Source organism: Saccopteryx leptura, chromosome 13, assembly GCF_036850995.1.
Source record: "Saccopteryx leptura isolate mSacLep1 chromosome 13, mSacLep1_pri_phased_curated, whole genome shotgun sequence".
NCBI lineage: Eukaryota > Metazoa > Chordata > Mammalia > Chiroptera > Emballonuridae > Saccopteryx > Saccopteryx leptura.
The window spans coordinates 6,687,676-6,710,346 of record NC_089515.1 but is presented as its reverse complement, the minus strand read 5'-3'; the positions used below and the strand labels follow the sequence as shown (position 1 = coordinate 6,710,346).

Sequence of the window (22,671 nt, the reverse complement as noted above, 5' to 3'; positions counted from 1 at the left end):
ATTGGGACTGTTCTTAAACTAAGAATCCTCTTTAATTGATTTGAAGGAGCAATCTAGAATAGAGAGGTATATAGTACAGAGCATTGTTTCAACAAATGTAGTCAACCAGCATTAATTGAGCACCTACTAGGTGTTAGGCATGGTGCTAGGCTCTGAGATACAACCATGAACAAGCACAAAGTCCCTGCGCTTGTGGAGCTTACATTTTAGTGGGGGAGGAGGTAGGCATTTATTCATATAAATATGTAGAATGACAGATAGTGAGAAGACTAAGGAGAAAAAGAATGCAGGGTCAAGGGGACAGAGTGCCTGGCAGGGGCTTTTTGTTGTTGTTACATTGGCCAGGGAAAGCCTTTCTGATGAGGTGCCATTTGAGTGAAGAGCCTAGTGAAGGGAAGGAGTCAGCCATGTGTGTGTCTGGAGAGGGAGTTGCCAGGACAGCCTCTCTCCTCACCCTCTACAGGGATGTTATTCTGACACTGAGGGTCTAGGTTCCCCAGCTGCTTATGCTGAACATGACAGCCAGTACTCCAGCAGGAGGTTATATGCTCAGTAATCTAGATTAGTTTGGGGGTATATGTTTTCCAAAGGTATAAACAAACTAGCCCCTGCACTTATTAAAGAAACACATGTGAGTGATAGGAACCCCCCCCCAGATCCTAATTTCCTGTGCCAGCTTATACAAAAAGCAATTAGTTGTACATTGTGTTAACTTCTTTATTGTTTTATATTAGCAGCTTTGTTATTTTTTGTTTTGTTTTGTTTTGTTTGTCTGTTTTACAGAGACAGAGAGTGAGTCAGAGAGAGGGATAGACAGGGACAGACAGGAACGGAGAGAGATGAGAAGCATCAATCATCAGTTTTTCATTGCGCGTTGCAACACCTTAGTTGTTCATTGATTGCTTTCTCATATGTGCCTTGACTGCGGGCCTTCAGCACACCAAGTAACCCCTTGCTGGAGCCAGTGACCTTGGGCTCAAGCTGGTGGGCTTTTTGCTCAAACCAGATGAGCCCGCGCTCAAGCTGGCGACCTCTGGGTCTCGAACCTGGGTCCTCTGCATCCCAGTGCGACGCTCTATCTACTGCGCCACCGCCTGGTCAGGCTAGCAGCGTTTTTGATACAATGAAATAAATTGTATGCTATTTCAAGAACACAAGCGTGGAATATTTCTGCTTCCTGCACTTTTTTTTACATTGGTTATTCTACTTAGTTGGATTTAGGTGATAAATTCACTCTACTCATTTTTACTTAAAAAAATAAATGAATAAAAACGGAACACTTGAAGGTGTTAAAGTAATATTTCATCGTGTATGGAATCCTTTTCTCAAACAATTCAATTACTAGATACATCTCAGGTTGCTGAAGTCTTACTTGTTGGTTTATAGAACAGCAGTTCCCATGCCAAGCTTGTCTGTATTATTGTTAAGATTATTATGTCCTACATTCTTTTTAATTCCAGTAGAAATCATCTTTATTTTTAGTCTGCAACTACTTTCTTTTATTACTTTTAGGAAGGATTTTTGCTGGGAGAGGTAAGACAAGAAGAAACTTTTAGCATCAGTGACTCACAAATCAGCAACACAGAATTTCTGCAAGTCATTGGTAAGTCAGTTTATTACCGACCTCGGAAATACTCTTTTTGTGTATGGATACTGTTTATTTGCTCTATGGCCCTAAACTGATTTTAATCTAAAAGATTGGGAAAGTACATAGGAAACTACTTAAATCACAAAGCCAATTATTTGAACTGATAAATGATACGAAATGTTTTTATAAGAAAGTATAAATCTACAGTGCATAGCTGTAGATTTACGTATTCTATAAAGCTGTCCCTTACACACTAACTGATCAGACTTTGATTTAAAATAAAGAACAAGTACATTTAAATGAACAAACTGACCAGTATTTCAATAAGAACTATGGGCCTGCTTTTGGCTAATGAGATGGTCAATGTGTGTCAATGAATTTCTGTGTGCTGTAGCACCTGATAGTCTGTTCAAAACCACTGTGAACCTCAGGTTTGCAAATGAGGCCATCCCTTTTGCGAACATCACCTCCTGTAATGAAAGGCTGTGTTATGCAGGTCCTCTCTGTGGGGTCTGGCAAAGATATTCACGCTTGTTTGTGTGAGATATTTGCTAAGTCTTTGCAGCCTTTTGAGGAATTAAGTCCAGCAGTCAGTTGGGAGAGATTCTTGGGGAAGATGAAGGAGTATTTATAGATGGGCCTACAGTCTCTGGATCAGTCTCCTTTTCGTAAACAAGGATCATAGTCCTTTTAGCTGCATCTCAAGTTTATCCCCAAACAGCATATCCTGATACTCATAAAAAAAAAAAGCAAGGGACATTTTATTCATTCACGCAGCCAACAATTTGTTGATGTATATACACGGCATGTACTAGGCAGTGAGGAATACCTCCCGGGAGTGTGGCGAGGATGAAACAGGTATACAGATAAACCCAGGCAGTGCAAGACGAGCACTACAAGAAAGGAACAAAGGAGATCGGCATGTGGGTGAAATCAGCAAAGTCGTCCTGAGGAGGTGAGCTCAGGACCAGGGTGCACGATCAGAGGAACGGCAGCAAGGAGTGCATTAAAACATACACGGGGTTCGGCCTGTTTCTGTGACTAAAGATAGTTTGTGTGAAGGTGAGTGGTTTGAAATACTGCTGGGAGGTCAGGTCACGTGAGGCCAAGTCATCAATTTTAAGCCTGTTCTGGTAGCTCTAGTACGTGGAGTGGGAGGCCAGGGTGAGGATTGAGGGGAGGGTGGCATTGCAGGGAAACGAGACTGAACTCTGTCTGAAAGGACCAAACTGTAAAACCCACTCCCACAGTAAATAAAGACTTGGTGTACATATATGGGTCCAGCTAGTTTCTCGTTGAAGTTTTATTTTTGTTTTTTTGCCTTGCTTCTTTAAAGTCTTGAAATGGAGAATTTGGTTTCATTGGACATCTGTGCAATTATTTATTGTTTGCACGTGAGTTTTCCAAATTAGTTTGGTAAATGAAGGTTAAAATGCCAGATACAGGTACCTGACAGCAAACCATGCGAGAAAGCGCTCTCTCATCTGGCATGATCACAAAGGGAACATTTCTGATGAGTATTCTAGCTGTGGATTTTTAAAGAAATAGAATGGTAAAGTAATTCAAATCCTATAGCATAATGTTATGATTCTTTGATTCATAAATCTTCTGGCTCTTGCAGTAAACACCAGTTCCCATATATTGTAGAAATGGAGGAATACTGGCCGGTGAGAGTCCCAGTTAATACAGTGCCATGACAACCATCTTTTGCTGTAGAACCTTTATCATTTACATTCATTTCATTATTTGAAATTATTATGGATCTTTTGGATCATGTGTTTGCTAGTATCCTCTTAAATGTAATGTTATCTTTTTTCTTTTATAAGTAAGTACATATTGTGGATGAAATACTTAAGTGTAAGATAGAACCATACATCTCTTAGAAGAAAACAGGCAGTAAACTTTCTGACATTACTCCTAGCAATATCTTTTTGCATATGTGTCCTTGGGCAGGCGCAACAAATGAAAAAATGAACAAATGGGACTACATCAAACTCGAATGTTTTCAAAACTGCTAAGGAAATCATTAACAAAATGAAAAGGCAGCCTCCTTTGAAAAAGAGAAGATATTTGCTAGTGATGTAGCCAATAGGGGTTAATATCCAAAATATATAAAGAACTCATAACAATTCAACATTAAAAAAAAACCAACAACAACAAAACCTGGCCCTGGCCGGTTGGCTCAGTGGTAGAGCGTCGGCCTGGCGTGCAGGAGTCCCGGGTTCAATTCCCGGCCAGGGCACACAGGAGAAGCGCCCATCTGCTTCTCCACCCCTCCCCCTCTCCTTCCTCTCTGTCTCTCTCTTCCCCTCCCGCAGCCAAGGCTCCTTTGGAGCGGAGTTTGCCCGGGTGCTGGAGATGGCTCTGTGGCCTCTGCCTCAGGCGCTAGAATGGCTCTGGTTGCCGCAGAGCGACGCCCCGGATGGGCAGAGTATCGCCCCCTGGTAGACATGCTGGGTGGATCCCGGTCGGGCGCATGCAGGAGTCTGTCTGACTGCCTCCCTGTTTCCAACTTCGGAAAAAAAATACCAAAAAAAAAAAAATCCAATTAAAAAATGAGCTGAGCACCTGAGTAGACATTTCTCCAAAGAAGACATACAGATGGCCAACAGACAAATGAACAATGCTCAACATGACTAATGTTCAGGAAAATGCAAATCAAAACCACAAAAATATCCCCTCACACCTGGCAGGATAGCTATTATCAGAAAGACAGCAAAGAACAAGTGCTGGCGAATGTGGAGGAAAGAGAGCCCTCGTGCACCGCGAGTGGGAGTACAGTTAGTGCATCTAACTCTGTGGAAACAGTACATCATCATAACTGGATGTGGTAGATGGTTATTAGACTCACTGTGGAGATCACTTGTAAGGTGTATAAATGTTAAATCGCTGTGTTGTAATCGTGAAACTAATATAATATTGTATGCCAACGCTACATTAAAAATAAATAAGGCCCGTATTAGAAAATGTCAACCAGGGACTCGGAGATTGAAACCTGGGTCGAAAGGCTGAACGTTAAGCAAAGTGCTTGAGTTGTTTTCCACAGCATTATTGTGAAGGAACTTTCTGGCACAGTTTACCCTCCAGAATAAGGTGTTTTAAATAAAATAAATTGACCAAATAGATTATTTGTTGAAAATGTGTGAATCCATGCACAGACAGACACGTTGACCTGACTTGGAATGGTAAAGGCGGAGTTCGTATATAAAGTATCACATTTTGAACACAGAGCGTCTGTATCTTGTTTTGGATACACATTACAGTAATTGTAAAAGCTACCCTAACTCACTTTGGAAGCATGTCCTTGGTTCATGGAGGTGATGAAGTGGCAGCTACTGGAGGGAATGGAGGGGAAGGAGGGAGGGAAGCCTAGACGGGAGGATCAGCAGGAACAGCAGCACCTCCGGAGGGGGATTTGTAAGGACGCGCGCAGATACCATACAGACACACACGCGGAGGAGTCTGCGCAGGCGTGGGGGAGTCGGGGTCCCTGCAAGTCGGCCCTGCCGAAGGCGCACCTATTGGTAACGTGCCTTCCAGCTTCATTCTGATCCTCAGCTCTGTCGTGTGGCCCGTTGCCCCGTTTGCTGTGTGGAGCGCTTAGCTAGATATTGCAAAAAATCTTATAGGGGGAGCTTTCACTTCTTTAGGAAACACCACGTGATCTCTAGAGCATGCTTTTAGTGTGCCTCAGGTTGTAAATCATGAAAGAAGGCTGCTGGGGCAGATTGATGACAGGAGGTGGATTCGGAGTGCAGCATTTACTCTAGGGATTTTCTTAAACAAAATATTCTTTCCTGTGAAGTAGGAGATGAGTTTTTTTCCTTTTCCTGGAAGTCTAAGTAATGTTTTTGCTACAGATGTTTCACATTCTAATTGCTTTGCTAAAAGTATCTCTGAAATAACTTAGGAAGATAGACTGTATCATTTTGGTGACAGAAGAAGGCCATGTTTCTAGATGAGGCTTTTTTACTTGTATCCCTTTGCCAGCAGCCTGCTGGGCGAGTGAACTTTCCTCTCTGGTGGAAGCGTAGCATCTGGGCATCTGTTCTGGCAGCTGTTGCAGCGGTACAGCGAGCAGTACAGACCCTGTGCCTTTTAGGGTTGTAGTTTCATTTTAATTGAGTTAAAATTGCAGCCTGTAACTCTGGGCTGTGACATTTTAAACAGCAGGTAATCAGTCGCTGTCCAGGAGAATGTTATTAATAGAATCGAATGGCTAATTAGTCTCAGGGTCTTATAAAGCAGACCAGAACCTTAGCCCCCTGATGAGCATGAAGAAATTGTTCACTCTGGTTAATCACAGCCCTCTTTTCAGATCGCCTTAAAAATAATGGTTTCTCTTGGTGCCAACCATCTTTGAAAGGGTTAATAGACTTCCAGAGTTTTCTCCCTTCCTCTTCAAAACACCTGGCCCAACTTGTCCTGCGTTGTTAGTAGGTTATTGATGGTAGAGTGATTAAGACTCTCTCCCCAAGCTGTCCCTGCAGTTTTTATCCACCTTGATTAAATGCTTCCAGTCAGTGGTTCCTCCTCCCCCTTGTGCTCTAACTAGGTGAGGTTGAATGAGGGCACACTGGGCACACCAGCCGCCTGCCCCTGAACAGAAGCTTTCAGGGGCTTGCTCATCACACCTGGATCAGTGAGAATTTGGTTCTGGGAACGTGCCCGCATTGAAATGGTAAGAAGGTACAGTGCTTCACTAGTGTATACACAGCACCTATTTCGAAGAGAACTATTTTTTTATTATCTGAGATTTGGGCAAAAACAAAACAAAAATATCGTGGGCTATTTTATAGTTGCCTATATTTTACATGATTGACTAAGATGTATTTCTCTTTGTAATTACAGAAATCCATAACCATCAGCCTTGTTCAAAACTTTTTAGGTAAGCCACACTCTTCTTTGTAACTTTTAGCTCTTACTAAAAGATTGATTGATTAAAAGCTTATGAATTTATGCCTGCAGCTGATTATGACTAGAAAGTCACAAGTACTAGTGATGATGTCCAAGTTCACTTATTTATTGAGTGCCAAATGTGTGTGCGGCACTGTGTTAGGTTAGGAAAGGGGGAGGTATAAATCTGTATCCCTCTTATATACTTGAGGCCAAGTGTAAGTCGTGGTCAGTGATTAGAATGGATGCCTTCCCACCCATCTCCTAGCAAGAGCTCTCCAACCCTAGCGAAGGAAGTTAATCAGGAGCACATACAGAAAAAATAATTTAAGGGTGTTTTTAAGGTAAAAAGTGTTCAGTATTCCACTTTAAAATATACCAAAGAGAGCATAAAACTTCTTGTGTTTATTTAAGTTACTGTACACCAGTTGCATATTGTGACCAACTAAAGGACAGAAAGAGAAAAACATGGAAGGAGAGACACTCAGAGGGAGACATGGAGGGTGGGGGGAATGGCAGTGTTTCCACATGCTGGACTTCCGCTCCCCAAGCCCTGCTCAGGCCTCTGCCTTCTTTCTGAGCTCCAAACCCTTCTACTGGTTGATGGCTGTATAATGATGTTATCTCTGTTTCTTAAATCCACAGAGGCCCTTCTAGGAAGCCAGGCAATGCTGCTCACACTATTCAATTCACTGTTCTGGGGATCTCGTCCTCCTTTAAACACCTGCCAGCTCCCTGCACCTGGCTGACCTGCTGTGTGTCCCCTGCAGCTTTCACCTTGACCACTCACTCACTCTCAGCTGGCCTCGCACCAAGATCCCCTGGGGACTCGTATCCTGTTCTCTCTCTCTCTCTCTCTCACACACACACACACACACACACTTCTCCTCTCATTATTTCAGAGCTTTGTCTTCATACAAGACGGCTACCTGTGGACAAGGCCTCACAGGAGCCAGGAGCTCGTCTGTTGTAGATTTACACAGACCTGAGAGAGGAGTGGGAAGTAAGACCAACAACCAGCAGATCATTTGAGAAGAAATCATAGAGCAAATGAAATGATTTGGGCCCTGGTCCACACCATGCCTCTGTCTGGTCCATGAAAGTGCCAGTTTAGCCCTGACTGTCCAGAGCTTTGCTAAGTGTTCCCGGCCTTGCCCTTCTGCGGAATTCCTTAAACACTGTCAGCAAAGTCATACCAGAACAGGAACTTCACTCAGTTCAAGTCATAGACTCCTAATTCTTGGAGCTGAAAGAAATCTTAGAAACCATCTGTCCACTCAAAACTCTTGTAGAAAGGGAAATGGGACGGACAGGTTAAGTGACGTATGTGCTCAGGGTACAGGGAGAAGCAGAGCGGAGCTGGAGCTAGCGTCTCCTGACTCCCCATTCAGTGCTTACACTGCGTCTTGAACTCCTTCATGCCCTGTGAAGCCTGGGTGTGGTGGGGGGGAGGAGGGCAGCATTCCCGAACCACAGCTGGTGCTGGAAAAGCCCGCACACCATTGTGCTGCACTGCTCAGCATGGGATCCTGGCTGGATTGGTCTGTTTTAGGGGTGAGGGCATTTGATTGGAAGCAAGCCAGGCCTGGCTTCGGAATCGCAGCTCCTTCAGCTACCAGCTCTGTGATTTCGAGCAAGTCACTTAACTTGGGGTCCTCTAGCTACAAAAGCGGGAATAAAACTTGTTAGGCTGAAGCAGTACCTTCCAGCATGGAGGCGAGATCAAAGCAGAATGACCTGAGGGAGCGTGCAGCCAGAGTTCTGGCTAAGATTTCAACGAGTGCTAGTTTCCCGTCATCATTGCTCAGAAAATGAGCTCCTGTGTCCTTATTTTTTTCCCTATAAGTAATTGATACTTAGAAACAAGGAAAAGATGTTACAGCCCTTTGAAACTACATATTTTGAAATTAGTTACTATCAGCACCTCCCACGTGTGAAAGTAATACCCCTTGAATGTTACAGTCTCCCGAGTATTCTTTGATGCAAAAGATACCGGCTATCAGTAAAGCGTTTAGATTAATTTCTCTATATACTTATTAATGGTCCATACACACATTGCTAAGTGTATCCAAGTCACCATATCATGTGGTTTTAATACAATATTTGTTTCTCTTTTTTTGAAAAACAGTTTTTATGACTATGCAAGCAAAGTTAATGAAGAGAGTTTGGACAGGATTCTTAAGGATCGGAGAAAGGTATGTTACATTTGTGGCCCGTTCCCATTTGGAAATCCTTCTATCTCATCACCAGAAAGAAATCTAAATGAACATTGCAACTTGCTATTAATATATGCCAGTTCTGTTACCTTGAGTAAATTTTAAATGTAAATTACAGATGTGAGACAATGTTTACAATATAACAATAAAAAAGTTCAGATATTTATAGTATGATTTTTTTTTTTTTTTTTTTTGTGAGAGTGTGACAGATAGGGACAAACAGACAGGAAGGGAGAGATAAGAAGCATCAATTTTTTGTTTTGTGGCACCTTAGTTGTTCATTGATTGCTTTCTCATACGTGTCTTGACCAGGGGGCTACAGCAGAGCGAGTGACCCCTTGCTCAAGCAACCTTGGGCTTCAAGCCAGCAACCTTGGGCTCAAGCCAGTGACCATGGGTTCATGTCTATGATACCACATTCAAGCCAGAGACTCCGCACTCAAGCCAGATGAGCCCATGCTCAAGCCGTCGACCTTGGACTTTGACCTGGATCCTCTGGCATCCCAGGCCGATACCCTATCCACTGCACCACTGCCTGGTCAGGCTGATTCCATTATTTAAAAATCAAAGGAAGAGCCCTGGCCGGTTGGCTCAGTGGTAGAGTGTCGGCCCAGTGTGTAGAAGTCCCAGGTTTGATTCACGGCCAGGGCACACAGGAGAAGCGCCCATCTGCTTCTCCACCCCTCCCCCTCTTCTTCTGTATCTCTCTCTCTCTTCCCCTCCCACAGCCAAGGCTCCACTGGAGCAAAGTTGGCCCAGGTGCTGAGGATGGCTCCATGGCCTCTGCCTCAGGTGCTAGAATGGCTCCAGTTGCAATGGAGCAATGCCCCCTGGTGGGCATGCTGGGTGGATCCCGGTCTGTCTATCTGCCTCCCCACTTCCAACTTTGGAAAAATAAAAAATAAAAAATAAAAAAAAGATCAGAGGAAGAAAAAATGAACTATATACTCCAAAAATAAATAATAATTGAGTTGAGTGGTTTTGTCTTTCTACTTTGTAATTTAAAAAATAATCTTGTAAATATTTAATACACATGCATTAATTTTATAATTTTTACCTTGATATGTAAATTCCAGAAATTTAAACCACCACTTGAGGGAAAAAGTACCAATAAAAATTTTCAACTTGCCTGACCAGGCGGTGGCGCAGTGGATAGAGCGTCGCACTGGGATGCAGAGGACCCAGGTTTGAGACCCCGAGGTCGCCAGCTTGAGTGTGGGCTCATCTGATTTGAGGAAAAGCCCACCAGCTTGAACCCAAGGTCGCTGGCTCCAGCAAGGGTTTACTTGGTCTGCTGAAGGCCTGCGGTCAAGGCACATATAAGAAAGCAATCAATGAACAACTAAGGTGTTGCAACGCGCAATGAAAAACTAATGATGCTTCTCATCTCTTTTCATTCCTGTCTGTCTGTCCCTGTCTGTCCCTCTCTCTGACTCACTCTCTGTCTCTGTAAAAAAAAAAAAAAATGTTTTCAACTTGTCAAACAGAAAACAGAATGCCTTTTTTAGGAGTATATATTGCAGACAAGCTTTTAAAAGATTACCTATGAATGAAAACAATCATGGCAGTGTGGGACATGGTCCCTCAGGTGTCTCCGAAAGACCCCAAGGGTCAGAGGAATGGCACTGTTGTGACTAGCTTAGTCTCAGCACCTCTGTCGGGTGTAAAGGGAGAAAGAGCAGCAGGTAAGATAACAGGAGGAGCGGGAAGTATGGGGTAGGACCGAAGGTAGACAGATGGCTTTGTGAGTGACAGCAAGCTCAGGAGGCGCTCAGTGTCAGCACTCTGTCTGACGCAGTCGCCTGCGCTCCTGGGCAGGGAAGCTAGCGCAGCGCCGGCATCCTGGTCCAGCTCTCCCATGTTCAGTGCCTGGCCCGAGCGCTCTGTCTGGACTCCCTTCCAGCTCTCCCATGTTCAGTGCCTGGCCCGAGCGCTCTGTCTGGACTCTCTTCCAGCTCTCCCATGTTCAGTGCCTGGCCCGAGCGCGCTCTGTCTGGACTCTCTTCCAGCTCTCCCATGTTCAGTGCCTGGCCCAAGCGCGCTCTGTCTGGACTCTCTTCCAGCTCTCCCATGTTCAGTGCCTGGCCCGAGCGCTCTGTCTGGACTCTCTTCCAGCTCTCCCATGTTCAGTGCCTGGCCCGAGCGCTCTGTCTGGACTCTCTTCCAGCTCTCCCATGTTCAGTGCCTGGCCCGAGCGCGCTCTGTCTGGACTCTCTTCCAGCTCTCCCATGTTCAGTGCCTGGCCCGAGCGCTCTGTCTGGACTCCCTTCCAGCTCTCCCATGTTCAGTGCCTGGCCCGAGCGCGCTCTGTCTGGACTCTCTTCCAGCTCTCCCATGTTCAGTGCCTGGCCCGAGCGCTCTGTCTGGACTCCCTTCCAGCTCTCCCATGTTCAGTGCCTGGCCCGAGCGCGCTCTGTCTGGTTCTCTTCCAGCTCTCCCATGTTCAGTGCCTGGCCTGAGCGCGCTCTGTCTGGACTCTCTTCCAGCTCTCCCATGTTCAGTGCCTGGCCCGAGCGCTCTGTCTGGACTCTCTTCCAGCTCTCCCATGTTCAGTGCCTGGCCCGAGAGCGCTCTGTCTGGACTCTCTTCCAGCTCTCCCATGTTCAGTGCCTGGCCCAAGCGCTCTGTCTGGACTCCCTTCCAGCTCTCCCATGTTCAGTGCCTGGCCCGAGCGCGCTCTGTCTGGACTCTCTTCCAGCTCTCCCATGTTCAGTGCCTGGCCCGAGCGCTCTGTCTGGACTCCCTTCCAGCTCTCCCATGTTCAGTGCCTGGCCCGAGCGCGCTCTGTCTGGACTCCCTTCCAGCTCTCCCATGTTCAGTGCCTGGCCCGAGCGCTCTGTCTGGACTCTCTTCCAGCTCTCCCATGTTCAGTGCCTGGCCCAAGCGCGCTCTGTCTGGACTCTCTTCCAGCTCTCCCATGTTCAGTGCCTGGCCCGAGCGCTCTGTCTGGACTCTCTTCCAGCTCTCCCATGTTCAGTGCCTGGCCCGAGCGCTCTGTCTGGACTCCCTTCCAGTTCTCCCATGTTCAGTGCCTGGCCCGAGCGCGCTCTGTCTGGACTCTCTTCCAGCTCTCCCATGTTCAGTGCCTGGCCCGAGCGCTCTGTCTGGACTCTCTTCCAGCTCTCCCATGTTCAGTGCCTGGCCCGAGCGCGCTCTGTCTGGACTCTCTTCCAGCTCTCCCATGTTCAGTGCCTGGCCCGAGCGCTCTGTCTGGACTCCCTTCCAGCTCTCCCATGTTCAGTGCCTGGCCCGAGCGCGCTCTGTCTGGTTCTCTTCCAGCTCTCCCATGTTCAGTGCCTGGCCTGAGCGCGCTCTGTCTGGACTCTCTTCCAGCTCTCCCATGTTCAGTGCCTGGCCCGAGCGCTCTGTCTGGACTCTCTTCCAGCTCTCCCATGTTCAGTGCCTGGCCCGAGCGCTCTGTCTGGACTCCCTTCCAGCTCTCCCATGTTCAGTGCCTGGCCCGAGCGCGTTCTGTCTGGACTCTCTTCCAGCTCTCCCATGTTCAGTGCCTGGCCCGAGCGCTCTGTCTGGACTCCCTTCCAGCTCTCCCATGTTCAGTGCCTGGCCCGAGCGCTCTGTCTGGACTCCCTTCCAGCTCTCCCATGTTCAGTGCCTGGCCCGAGCGCGTTCTGTCTGGACTCTCTTCCAGCTCTCCCATGTTCAGTGCCTGGCCCGAGCGCTCTGTCTGGACTCTCTTCCAGCTCTCCCATGTTCAGTGCCTGGCCCGAGCGCTCTGTCTGGACTCTCTTCCAGCTCTCCCATGTTCAGTGCCTGGCCCGAGCGCTCTGTCTGGTTCTCTTCCAGCTCTCCCATGTTCAGTGCCTGGCCCGAGCGCTCTGTCTGGACTCTCTTCCAGGCTACCCTTCCTCTCCCAGATGCTGCCTTACCTCCTTGTCCCCTTTATTTTCTTGTTTTAGATAATAAGTCCTAATTATACTTTCTTTTTTTTTTAATCTTTTTTTTTTAAAGGGGAGAAAGAGAAGAGGGGAGGAGCAGGAAGCATCAACTCCCATATGTGCCTTGACCGGCAAGCCCAGGGTTTTGAACCTGCAACCTCAGCATTCCAGGTTGACGCTTTTATTTATTATACTTTCTAAAACTAAAATTTGTTCCGTGAGAATTCTTATTGGAGCACAATTTTCTAGAACACTCACTATGTATTAAAAGTTCCAGGAAGTGCCTGGCCATGGTGGCGCAGTGGATAAAGCGTCGACTGGACCGCTGAGGTCACCAGTTTGAAACCCCAGGCTTGCCCGGTCGAGGCACATACAGGAAGCAACTACTACAAGTTGCTGCTTCCTGCCTCCCCCCACCTCTTTCTCTCTCTGTTTTCTCTTTCTAAAATTGATAAATAAAATCTTAAACACACACACACACACACACACACACACACACAAATAGATGGCCAAATAGTTTGCTTGGTTAGAGCTTCGTCCCAAAGTGCAGAGGTTGCCAGTTCGATCCTCGGTCAGGGCACATACAGGAACAGATCAATGTTCCTGTCTCTCTCTCCTTCTTTCTCTAAAATCAATAAAAATTTAAAAAAAATAAAAGTTCCAGGAAGTATTATTTTTAACAGATGAAATAATTTAAAGTGAGAAAAATGAATATAGATTATCAGGAGAAAATTCACATATACAACAAAAAAGAAAGAAAAAGAAAAGAAATCCACTAATGGCCAGGAAATAAATGAAAAGGTGTTTAACCTCCAGCAGGAAGTGCAAACTGAAACGTGACACCATGTTCTGCCATCAGTTGGCAGAGCCGGAAGGACTGCTGATGCCCCTGTCAGCAGGGCTGTGGGGAGGGGCAGCTGTACATGATGGGAGTGTGAGGTGACAGAGATTTAGGAGGAGGGTGTTACAATAACAATTTAAATGTGCACTGTCACCTCTAGGAATCAGTCCCAAGTAAATACATCTAGGCCCAAAGGTATGGAAAACCGACATTCTTGACAACGTCAGCTCTGTGCCAGGCCGTGTTCTAAGACTTTCCGGGTAGTGACATATTTAATCCTTGCAACCTCTGGAGTACATTCCTGTTATTCCCACTTCACTGTTGAGGCACCTAAGATTAAGTCACTTGCTTACGGTCACCAGCGAGTAACAGTGGAGGCCAAGGTTTAAACCTAGCAGTCTGGCCTCTTGATCCAGTGTACAAGGATGTTTGTTGCATCTTCGCTTAATAGTGGGAATTTTGAAAGCAATCTAAGTGTCCACCAGTGGGGAGTGGGTAAGTACATGAGGTTGGTACCTCCGTTCTATGGGATGTGAAGTAGCCGTTGAAAAGAATGAGGGAGCTTCTCATGTAATGACATAGAAAGGTCTCTAAGTTCATGGTAAATGAAAAAGGAAATAGTATAATTTAGGCCTGTTTAAAACAGTCTGAATAAGTGTTTATAAATGTCTAGAAAAAGATCTAAAAGGAAGCCAACCAGACTTAAAGGTGTTCACTTTGGGCAAGGGAGTGCTGCTGATGAGGGAGACTTTAGCTGATGTCTTTATTTGAATGTACTTCATGATTGAAAATTTATATTGGGGGATCACCACATAAGTTATGTAAATGTCTAACCACTAGGCTGCACGCCTAAACTTTATATAATATTGAATGCCAACTCTCATTAAAATTTTCTTTAATTAAAAAAAAGAATTGAAAAGAATTACTATGTAAACTACTATTTATATAACAGACTGGTGGTGGCGCAGTGAACACTGAGGTCCCAGGATCAAAACTCTGAGGTAGCCTGCTTGAATGCAGGATTGTCCAGTTTGAGTGCAGGCTTGCTGGCTTGAGCCCAAAGGTCGCTGGCTTGAACCTCAAGGTTGCTGGCTTTGAGCCCAAGGTTTCTGGCTTGGGCAAAGGGTCATTGGTTTGGCTTGCACCCCACCCCCACCCCCGTCAAGGCACATATGAGAAGCAATCAATAAACAACTGAAGTGCCACAACTACAAGTTGATGCTTCTCATCTCTCTCCCTTCCTTTCTCTCAATCAATAAACTACTATGTAGGTTTTTCAGTGGTAGATTGGGACACATTTCCAAATTGACTTGTGGGTTATAAAATCGGGCTTGCTGTTTTGACACATAGTAGACCAATCATAAGTGTTATGTGGAGTTAACTTTGCTTTTCCTAAGGCCAAGATTTCCAAAAAAGTTAAAGGTCGATCTGCAGTTTTGATTGTATAGAACTTTGTGCTAAAACAAATGTTTCCCTTTATAATTAAAGATATAAGTTTGCTGTTTCTATTTACTTGGAAATTATACTTTATTTTTCATGGTATTTGTTAAGGGCAAGAACTATATTTTATATTTCATTGCATTTCCTGGGACATCTTAGACATAATATACACTCTTTAAGGGTTTTTTCAAAAATCCAAATTTCTAGGATAAAAGCAAAGATGATATGTGATATTTAGATGAGTAAGAAGTTTTATAGTTGATCCTACTTTGGATTTTTAGCCCCCAGGAAAGTTATAAAATTGTATCTTTACCTCAGAAGGGTTAATATATGTACTACCTAAAAAGGTACATTTGAAATGTTAGCCTTAAAAAATACATGTGTACTTTAAACAGTGCCTGGCAGAGAAAATATTTTAATTACTCTCCACTCTTTAAGAAAGTGGTGATGAGCCTGACCTATGGCAGCACAGTGGATAAAGTGTCGACCTGGACACTGTGGTCACAGGTTCAAAGCCTAGGCTTGCCTGGTCAAGGCACGTACGAGAAGCAACCATGAATTGATGCTTCCCACTCCTTCCCACCACCTCTCTCTCTCTTGCTCTTTCCTCTCTCTAAATCATAAATGTATCTTTAAAAAAGAAAGTGATGATGGGAACTTTTCAAAAATTAACTCTGCTAGGCAGGCTTTAAATCTAATATTTAATTGAAATTTTAAAGAATTGAACAAAAATTTAATAAGTTGAATTCATATAGAATAAATACATAGTAATTTTAAAAGTTCTCTGAGTCCTGGAATTATTCATTAGAAATCACAAGCTAATAAAGATTTTTGTCACAAAATCGAGTATATAAAATATATAGAAATATGTTTACTAAATAAAAAAGTGTGGCTCTCATATATAGAAACTCTACACCATTGCTAAACATTTAAAAAAATATGTTACTCCCTGTCTGGATTACTCAGAGCATCATCCCCACACACCAAGGTTGCTGGTTCGATTTCCACTCAGGGCACATACAAGAATCAACCAATGAATGCATAACTACGTGAAACAACAAGTCAATGTTTCTCTCCCTCTCTCTTTCACTCCCCTCTCTCCCCCTCTGTTCCCCCCGCCCTCCTTTCTTACCACCCTCCCCCTCCTCTCTTTCTAAAAATCAGTAAGCTTAAAAAAGTTCTTTAATAAGTAAATATGTCAGGCTTAAGATAGAGGCTGATGTTTTTGATGTGAAAACCCCACAGTTTGTGCAATGTGGTCACATGCTGAATTACTGCTCTGGCAGAATCTGCATGGTGTTTATCAAGTTTCCAGAAGCCTCAGGACTGAGGATAAGGCCAAAAAAGCAAGTGAGAGGAGGACTTACGCCTTCTGTTCTGAAACAGATAACGGTAAACATAAGTGCCACCTTAATACCGTCACAAGGCCAAAGTAACACAGTCCGAAGATGACAGCATGCCCCGTATTGGGGATAATTGCCTTGGCTCCAGAAAACGGAAGCAAATGTCTAGCATAGAGAGTAGGAAGGGACATCTTTGTGAAAAATTGTGGAACTTCAGCAGAGAAGGTTTTAGGGAAAAGATATTTGTCATTTTTCATCATGGCCCAAATAGAGCTATTAAAAATGTGCTTTTCGGCATCGGTGACCTAGTTTCTCAGCTTTGCGACCAGCCTGTCAGCACTGAGAGGCGGACTCAGATGGCACCAATGTGGATTAATCTGGCATCTTACCATTCATTGATCAGAATGATGGGGGCATCCTTTCTAGCAAATAGCAAATGAATAAGTTGATTACTATCAGTTGATACCCAAAATAAATTTATAAGGCTCCCACTTCTCAAAAAATCCAGATGGAATAAAACAATAGGAATCAGCATAGGTGAAACACATGCTCATTTAGTAGCCACTTGCGAGAGCCTATTGGTCGGCAAGTACTTCATGAGAGTAGCCAGTGCTCCCAGGGCTGCTGGGGTCTTTGCAGGGGGAACAAGACACACCCAGTCCTACCCAGCGCTGACCCCACCATGCAATGCATGTTTAATGTGTCACGTTCTTAGGGATAGCTCTAACCAGTTGAAAGTTTCTCTTATCCACTCTTTTTTAAAGGAGAAGTACTTTTCACTTTTTTATCAGTCACTGTTTTGTGACTGGTGTGGAGTTTTAAAGCTGATGTTGTACAGTGGGAAAAGACAGGTTTCAGACCTTGCCTATCACTGTGCTTTCGACAAAACATCTTTTTTATGAGGTTTATGCTGTCAGAAGTGTTTGGGTTTTCTTTTTACTTAAAGAATATCAGCATTAATGGATCTAGTGTGATTTGAAGTCATGCTTAATGCTCAGTAGTACTACCTAAGGGCAGGCATCGTTTATTCCCTGTAGTTCCTGGCAGCGATGTGAACTCTGTGGAGGTGACATTGCTGCCCCCAGGGTGGTTGTGATAGTTAATGAAAATATTTGTAACATCATTTGCTGGGGGCTGGGCACAGGGGCTCCGCCAGGGTCAGTTCACTTCCTTCTTACACGCAAGTGCCAAAGCATAATCTAGACTTACTGTTCATTTCAATATAGCACAATTTTAACCTACCTTTATATCTTAAAGCGGGATTTTCACTCAGTTTATTTCAAAGCAAGAAGCTATATGAAAATTATTCATCTAATAAAGAATTAAATTGTCTCTACAACAGAGATTTTCATACTTCAGTATGCACAAGGAAAAAACTCAAGGAACTTATCTTAAATTCAGATCCTGGCTCTACCCATAGAGGTTTCAGATTCTGAGTGGGGCCCCAGGACATTTCAGCCAGCTCCCAGGTGTCCTGTGGGTCACCTGCCTTCCAGCTGCCCAGCAGATCCCGTTAGAACTAGTCTTCCAGAGGATGCATCAGTTTAATTCACTTAGCCAGCTTTGTTAACCTGCAGTTAGAGTTTACAGCGCTAAACTTTAAAAATCATTGTGTTGATGTAGAACTGCCTAGCAAGCAACTGCACATACTAATAGTGTACACTTTAAGAAGTTTTGATATGTGTCTACACCCAGGAAACCATCATCATCATAAACTAATGACAATGTCTATCACTGTAAAATCCCCTTGGGCCTTCTCTAACCCCTCCTTCCTACATCCCCCCACCCCAGTCAGTGCTGGATCTGCTTTATGTTACTATCAATTAGTTTTCACTCTCTAGAACTTTACATGAATAGAATACATATATGTAGGTGTGGCTTCTCTTACTCAGCATGATTATTTTGGAATTGGTCTGTGTTGTATGTATCACCGCAGTTTGTATACCCTGTTGATGGACAATTGGGTCGTTTTCAGTTTTGAGCAATTGCACATGGAGCTGCCTTGAACATTTGTGTCCAGGTGTTTGCGTGGATACATTCAGAACTAAATGTTAAGATCTCATGTAACTTTTAACACTTTCCTCCTCCTGTTTTCTATTGCAGAAAGTAATCGGGTGGTACCGATTCCGGCGAAACACGCAGCAGCAGATGTCGTACAGAGAGCAGGTCCTCCACAAGCAGCTCACTCGCATCCTCGGGGTGCCTGACCTCGTCTTCCTTCTCTTCAGCTTCATCTCCACCGCCAACAACTCCACGCATGCTTTAGAATACGTTCTCTTTAGACCAAACCGCAGGTAAGGGACGCCTTCCCGCCAGCCTCACAGGAACAGGAAAGGCGTTGGTAAAAGACACTGAGATGTATGAAAGTGTACACTTTATAGCATCTTTAAACAAAAGCTTTTATAATTCTCTTTTAGCTAGTTTTCTTTGTAATTACCGCAGGTATTTTTGTTAGTTGTATAAATTAAAATTTTTCTTTTTAATCAAGCAGCAAGACATGTTAATTACACATAAATTCTCATAGGGATAAACAGCTGGAAGTCCTCACTTGCTTCTCCATAACCCTGTATGTAGAAATACAGTGTTATTGCTCTGGAAGTCTGACTGTCATTTTAAAGCAGAGACAGAGTTGTGAAATCGATCCACATATTGGTTAATGAAGGTTTTGCATTGTGCACTTGTTGAGCGCAAAAAAAAAAAAAAAGATGATCCCGTGATCATGGTGTCTGCTATAAACATTGGAAAAGTCTCTCTCTGGAAATTCACTTGTAGTAGAAGAAATTAAATTGACGTCAGTGGAAATTATGATTAACTGTTAAATAGCCATCTGCAAGGTTACCTTAATTTACTAGTAGTATTTCTTGAGCACCCTATCAGTCACTGCGGAGATACAGATGTAGAAGACATGACCTCTGCCCTCAAAGAGTTTACCATCAAGTTTCTACTTTAAGGGAGGACAGGAGTCCCTGATCCGTGCCTCCTCAGAGGAGCAGGTCCATGGGAGCAGGTGCTTGGGGATGCCCCCTGGCGGTTCCCCAGGGCAGGACCCGGACCCGCTGCCATGACCCATCCTTCAGTCAGAGTGGCGCTGTGAACGTGACCGCTGTCCTGTCTTCCCACAGGTATAATCAGAGGGTATCCCTCACCATTCCCAACCTCGGCAACACCAGCCAGCAAGAGTACAAAGTGTCTTCAGTGCCAAACACCTCCCAGAGCTATGCCAAAGTTATTAAAGAGCATGGGTAAGTGCAAGGGTACAGGGACGCTCATTCTTTCCTTTTGTTCACATTTACAAGGTGTATGGAGAAATGTGATGTCAAGTTTGATGTGACTGAAAGTGGAAAATGCAGTGAGGTATAGACCATCGCTACCATATAGAAAAACTTTATTCTTATTGAAAAGCTAGCCTGACCAGGCAGTGGCGCAGTGGATAGAGCATCAGACTGGGACGCGGATTACCCAGGTTCGAGACCCCAAGATCACCAGCTTGAGCACGGGCTCATTTGGTTTGAGCAAAAAGCTCACCAGCTTGAGCCTAAGGTCGCTGGCTTAAGCAAGGCATCACTTGGTCTGCTGGAGCCCCCGGTCAAGGCACATGTGAGAAAGCAATCAGTGAACAACTAAGGTGCCACAATGAAGAATTGACACTTCTCATCTCTCTCCCTTCCTGTCCTTCTCTCTGTCTCTGTCACACAAAAAAAGAAAAGATAGCTTACTTTTACCATTATCTTTTTTAAAATTATTATTATTTGCCACAATTATTTTGTAATTGATCTAAAAGTTTGGCTAGAGTCATGTGCATTTCTTAGATCCTAAAAGCTTAACTGCAGTCACTAAAAATTGGATAGCTGTTTTATTTATTTTATTATTATTTTTTATAGAGACAGAGAGAGAGTCAGAGAGAGGGATAGATAGGGACAGATAGACAGGAATGGAGAGAGATGAGAAGCATCAATCATTAGTTTTTCATTGTGACACCTTAGTTGTTCATTGATTGCTTTCTCATATGTGCCTGACCGTGGGACTACAGCAGGCTGAGCAACCCCTTGCTCAAGCCAGCGACATTGGGTCCAAGCTGGTGAGCTTTTGCTCAAACCAGATGAGGCCACGTTCAAGCTGAGGACCTCGGGGTCTCGAACCTGGGTCCTCCTCATCCCAGTCCAACGCTCTATCCACTGCACCACCTCCTAGTCAGGCAGTTTTATAATTTTTTAAATTGTCTTAGTCACATGGGTTCTTTTTTATATCTCTTTTATCATTCCAGTAGTGTGAACATTATTGCTGAGACATTGTCCCCTTGGAGTCGTGGCATTTAAGTACTAGATGAAGTAGACGTGATAGGAAAATGCCTCTCAGGTTCTTAGCAGTTATAATTTTTGTGACTTCTTTCTGTCTGCTTTCTAGTACTGACTTCTTTGACAAGGACGGAGTAATGAAAGACATCAGGGCGATTTATCAGGTTTATAATGCACTTCAGGAGAAAGTACAGGTAACTGACTTATTTCTCCGTTTCAGTCTTATCTGTATTACCCAGATGCTTTTACTGCTACTTTAATTTTTAATACTCTCCCAACTGACAAATGAAATGTGGTCCACGAGAATGGACTCTCCCAAAGTGATGTCAGATGTACAGGTGGCTGCCATGCCGGCCTGCGGGAGCCCGTCACCCCACCGTGTGCCCGCACTGGGGTACAGTGTCCAGTGCTGGGACCCATTCACAACAGTGTTTTTTCCTGGGACATGTATCTGGGTTTGAAGCAGGACTGTAAGGAACGCAGCTGTCTAGTCAGTGGGACAGTGATTAGAGACCCCAAGCTTGAAACAGCCTTGCCTCCTTTCCTCTTGTCCACTCTGTGCCCTGACGCCGCCATTGAGGGGAAGGGCCTCAGGGGAACCTGTCCATTCCTATTCGTGTGCCAATTATTTACGGAAACAACTCCTGCAAAATACTGAGCCAGGTGCTAACAACACTCCCCCGCCTCCCGCACGGCATTCTCAGGAGTAATTTTCTCTAAAACCCTAAGAGCAAAAGGGGCTTTGAGGACAAGGAGGAAGGTGGTGGAGCGGAAGGCTTCCTGGGCCTGAGAGAGCCTGGCTTTGGGGAACGGCACCCAAGCAGAGGGAGGGGAGGCAGCCACTGAGACGGGGGAGCAGACAGCCGAGCCCGGGGCACTCCGGGAGAGCATCCCGCAGGCCTCGGTGAGTGTCCGTACACGGGGTGAGGGGAGGCAGCCACTGAGAGGGGGGAGCAGACAGCCGAGCCCGGGGCACTCCAGGAGAGCATCCCGCAGGCCTCGGTGAGTGTCCGGGGCACTCCGGGAGAGCATCCCGCAGGCCTCGGTGAGTGTCCGTACACGGGGTGAGGGGAGGCAGCCACTGAGACGGGGGAGCAGACAGCCGAGCCCGGGGCACTCCGGGAGAGCATCCCGCAGGCCTCGGTGAGTGTCCGTACACGGGGTGAGGGGAGGCAGCCACTGAGAGGGGGGAGCAGACAGCCGAGCCCGGGGCACTCCAGGAGAGCATCCCGCAGGCCTCGGTGAGTGTCCGTACACGGGGGGAGGGCTCCGTGCACCAGCAGCGTAGGGGCCGTCACACGGGCTCACCAGCGATGGCCCCCTTCCCGGTGGTTGCTGGCACTCCTGCCATGGCAGGAACGCGCACTGAAATACAGCTTTCTGTCCCAAATTCACGGCCATGCTCTCTGTAGACTGTAAGTCTTGTCTGGAGGACATCATGGTGGCCGTTACACACTTCATTGCCAATTCCATAAAGCCTGCTCACTCTGGAAACACCAGTGTCACATAGTGTGTGCTCTGAGAGGAATGGGTTAATTACACAGATATGATCTCAAACAGTTCTCTTTTATTAAATCTGACACAAACTTATTTTTCAGCTCTCCCTAATTATTCAGATTTCCTGTTTAATCTTTTTTATGTCAACTGATTTGTGATTGTTGGTTATAAATAAAATTTGAAAGCATCTCATTTCTGTCTTTTGTTCATCTTTTGTATGCTAGACTGGTGTCAGAAATTCTCTCTTCATTTCAATAAAAATGAGTAATCCAGGGAAAACATAAATCCTCCCCAGTTTACCCTTATTTTTCAAGAACGTTTACGCTACATAGCATAATCACCTTAACAAGATTAAGAAAGCGAATCCGTGACTAAGAAGAGCACTGGCCGTTGGGTTCTGCCGTAAGGTCTGCCCTTGACCTGGACACGCACCTGGACCCAGGGTCCTCACAAGTGCTCTGCTTAGGAGTGCTTCAGGCTTGGATGAAACTAACTGGTCTCGTTGTTATTTCCCCCCAGGCAGTGTGTGCAGACGTGGAAAAGAGTGAGCGAGTAGTTGAATCTTGTGAAGCAGAAGTGAATAAATTAAGAAGACAGATCACTCAGAGAAAAAATGAAAAGGAACAAGAAAGAAGTGAGTTTCCTATTGAATTTACTGT

At 45.1% G+C, this 22,671-nt stretch overlaps 1 protein-coding gene across 2 annotated transcripts in view; it reads left to right on the top strand.

The window, feature by feature from the left end:
• The window catches only part of ABRAXAS2 (abraxas 2, BRISC complex subunit), a 30,768-nt gene that overhangs the window by 4,183 nt on the left and 3,914 nt on the right, over positions 1 to 22,671 (top strand). Inside the window, exons 2-8 of one of the 2 annotated variants that reach the window (XM_066355921.1) lie at positions 1,513 to 1,603; positions 6,440 to 6,476; positions 8,613 to 8,679; positions 18,324 to 18,514; positions 19,343 to 19,462; positions 20,625 to 20,709; positions 22,532 to 22,646. In XM_066355921.1, coding sequence (XP_066212018.1) covers positions 1,513 to 1,603; positions 6,440 to 6,476; positions 8,613 to 8,679; positions 18,324 to 18,514; positions 19,343 to 19,462; positions 20,625 to 20,709; positions 22,532 to 22,646 — 706 coding nt within the window. Of the gene's footprint in view, positions 1 to 1,512; positions 1,604 to 6,439; positions 6,477 to 8,612; positions 8,680 to 12,701; positions 12,768 to 18,323; positions 18,515 to 19,342; positions 19,463 to 20,624; positions 20,710 to 22,531; positions 22,647 to 22,671 lie in introns of those variants that run through there. The other variant, XM_066355922.1, reaches the window with a different exon arrangement.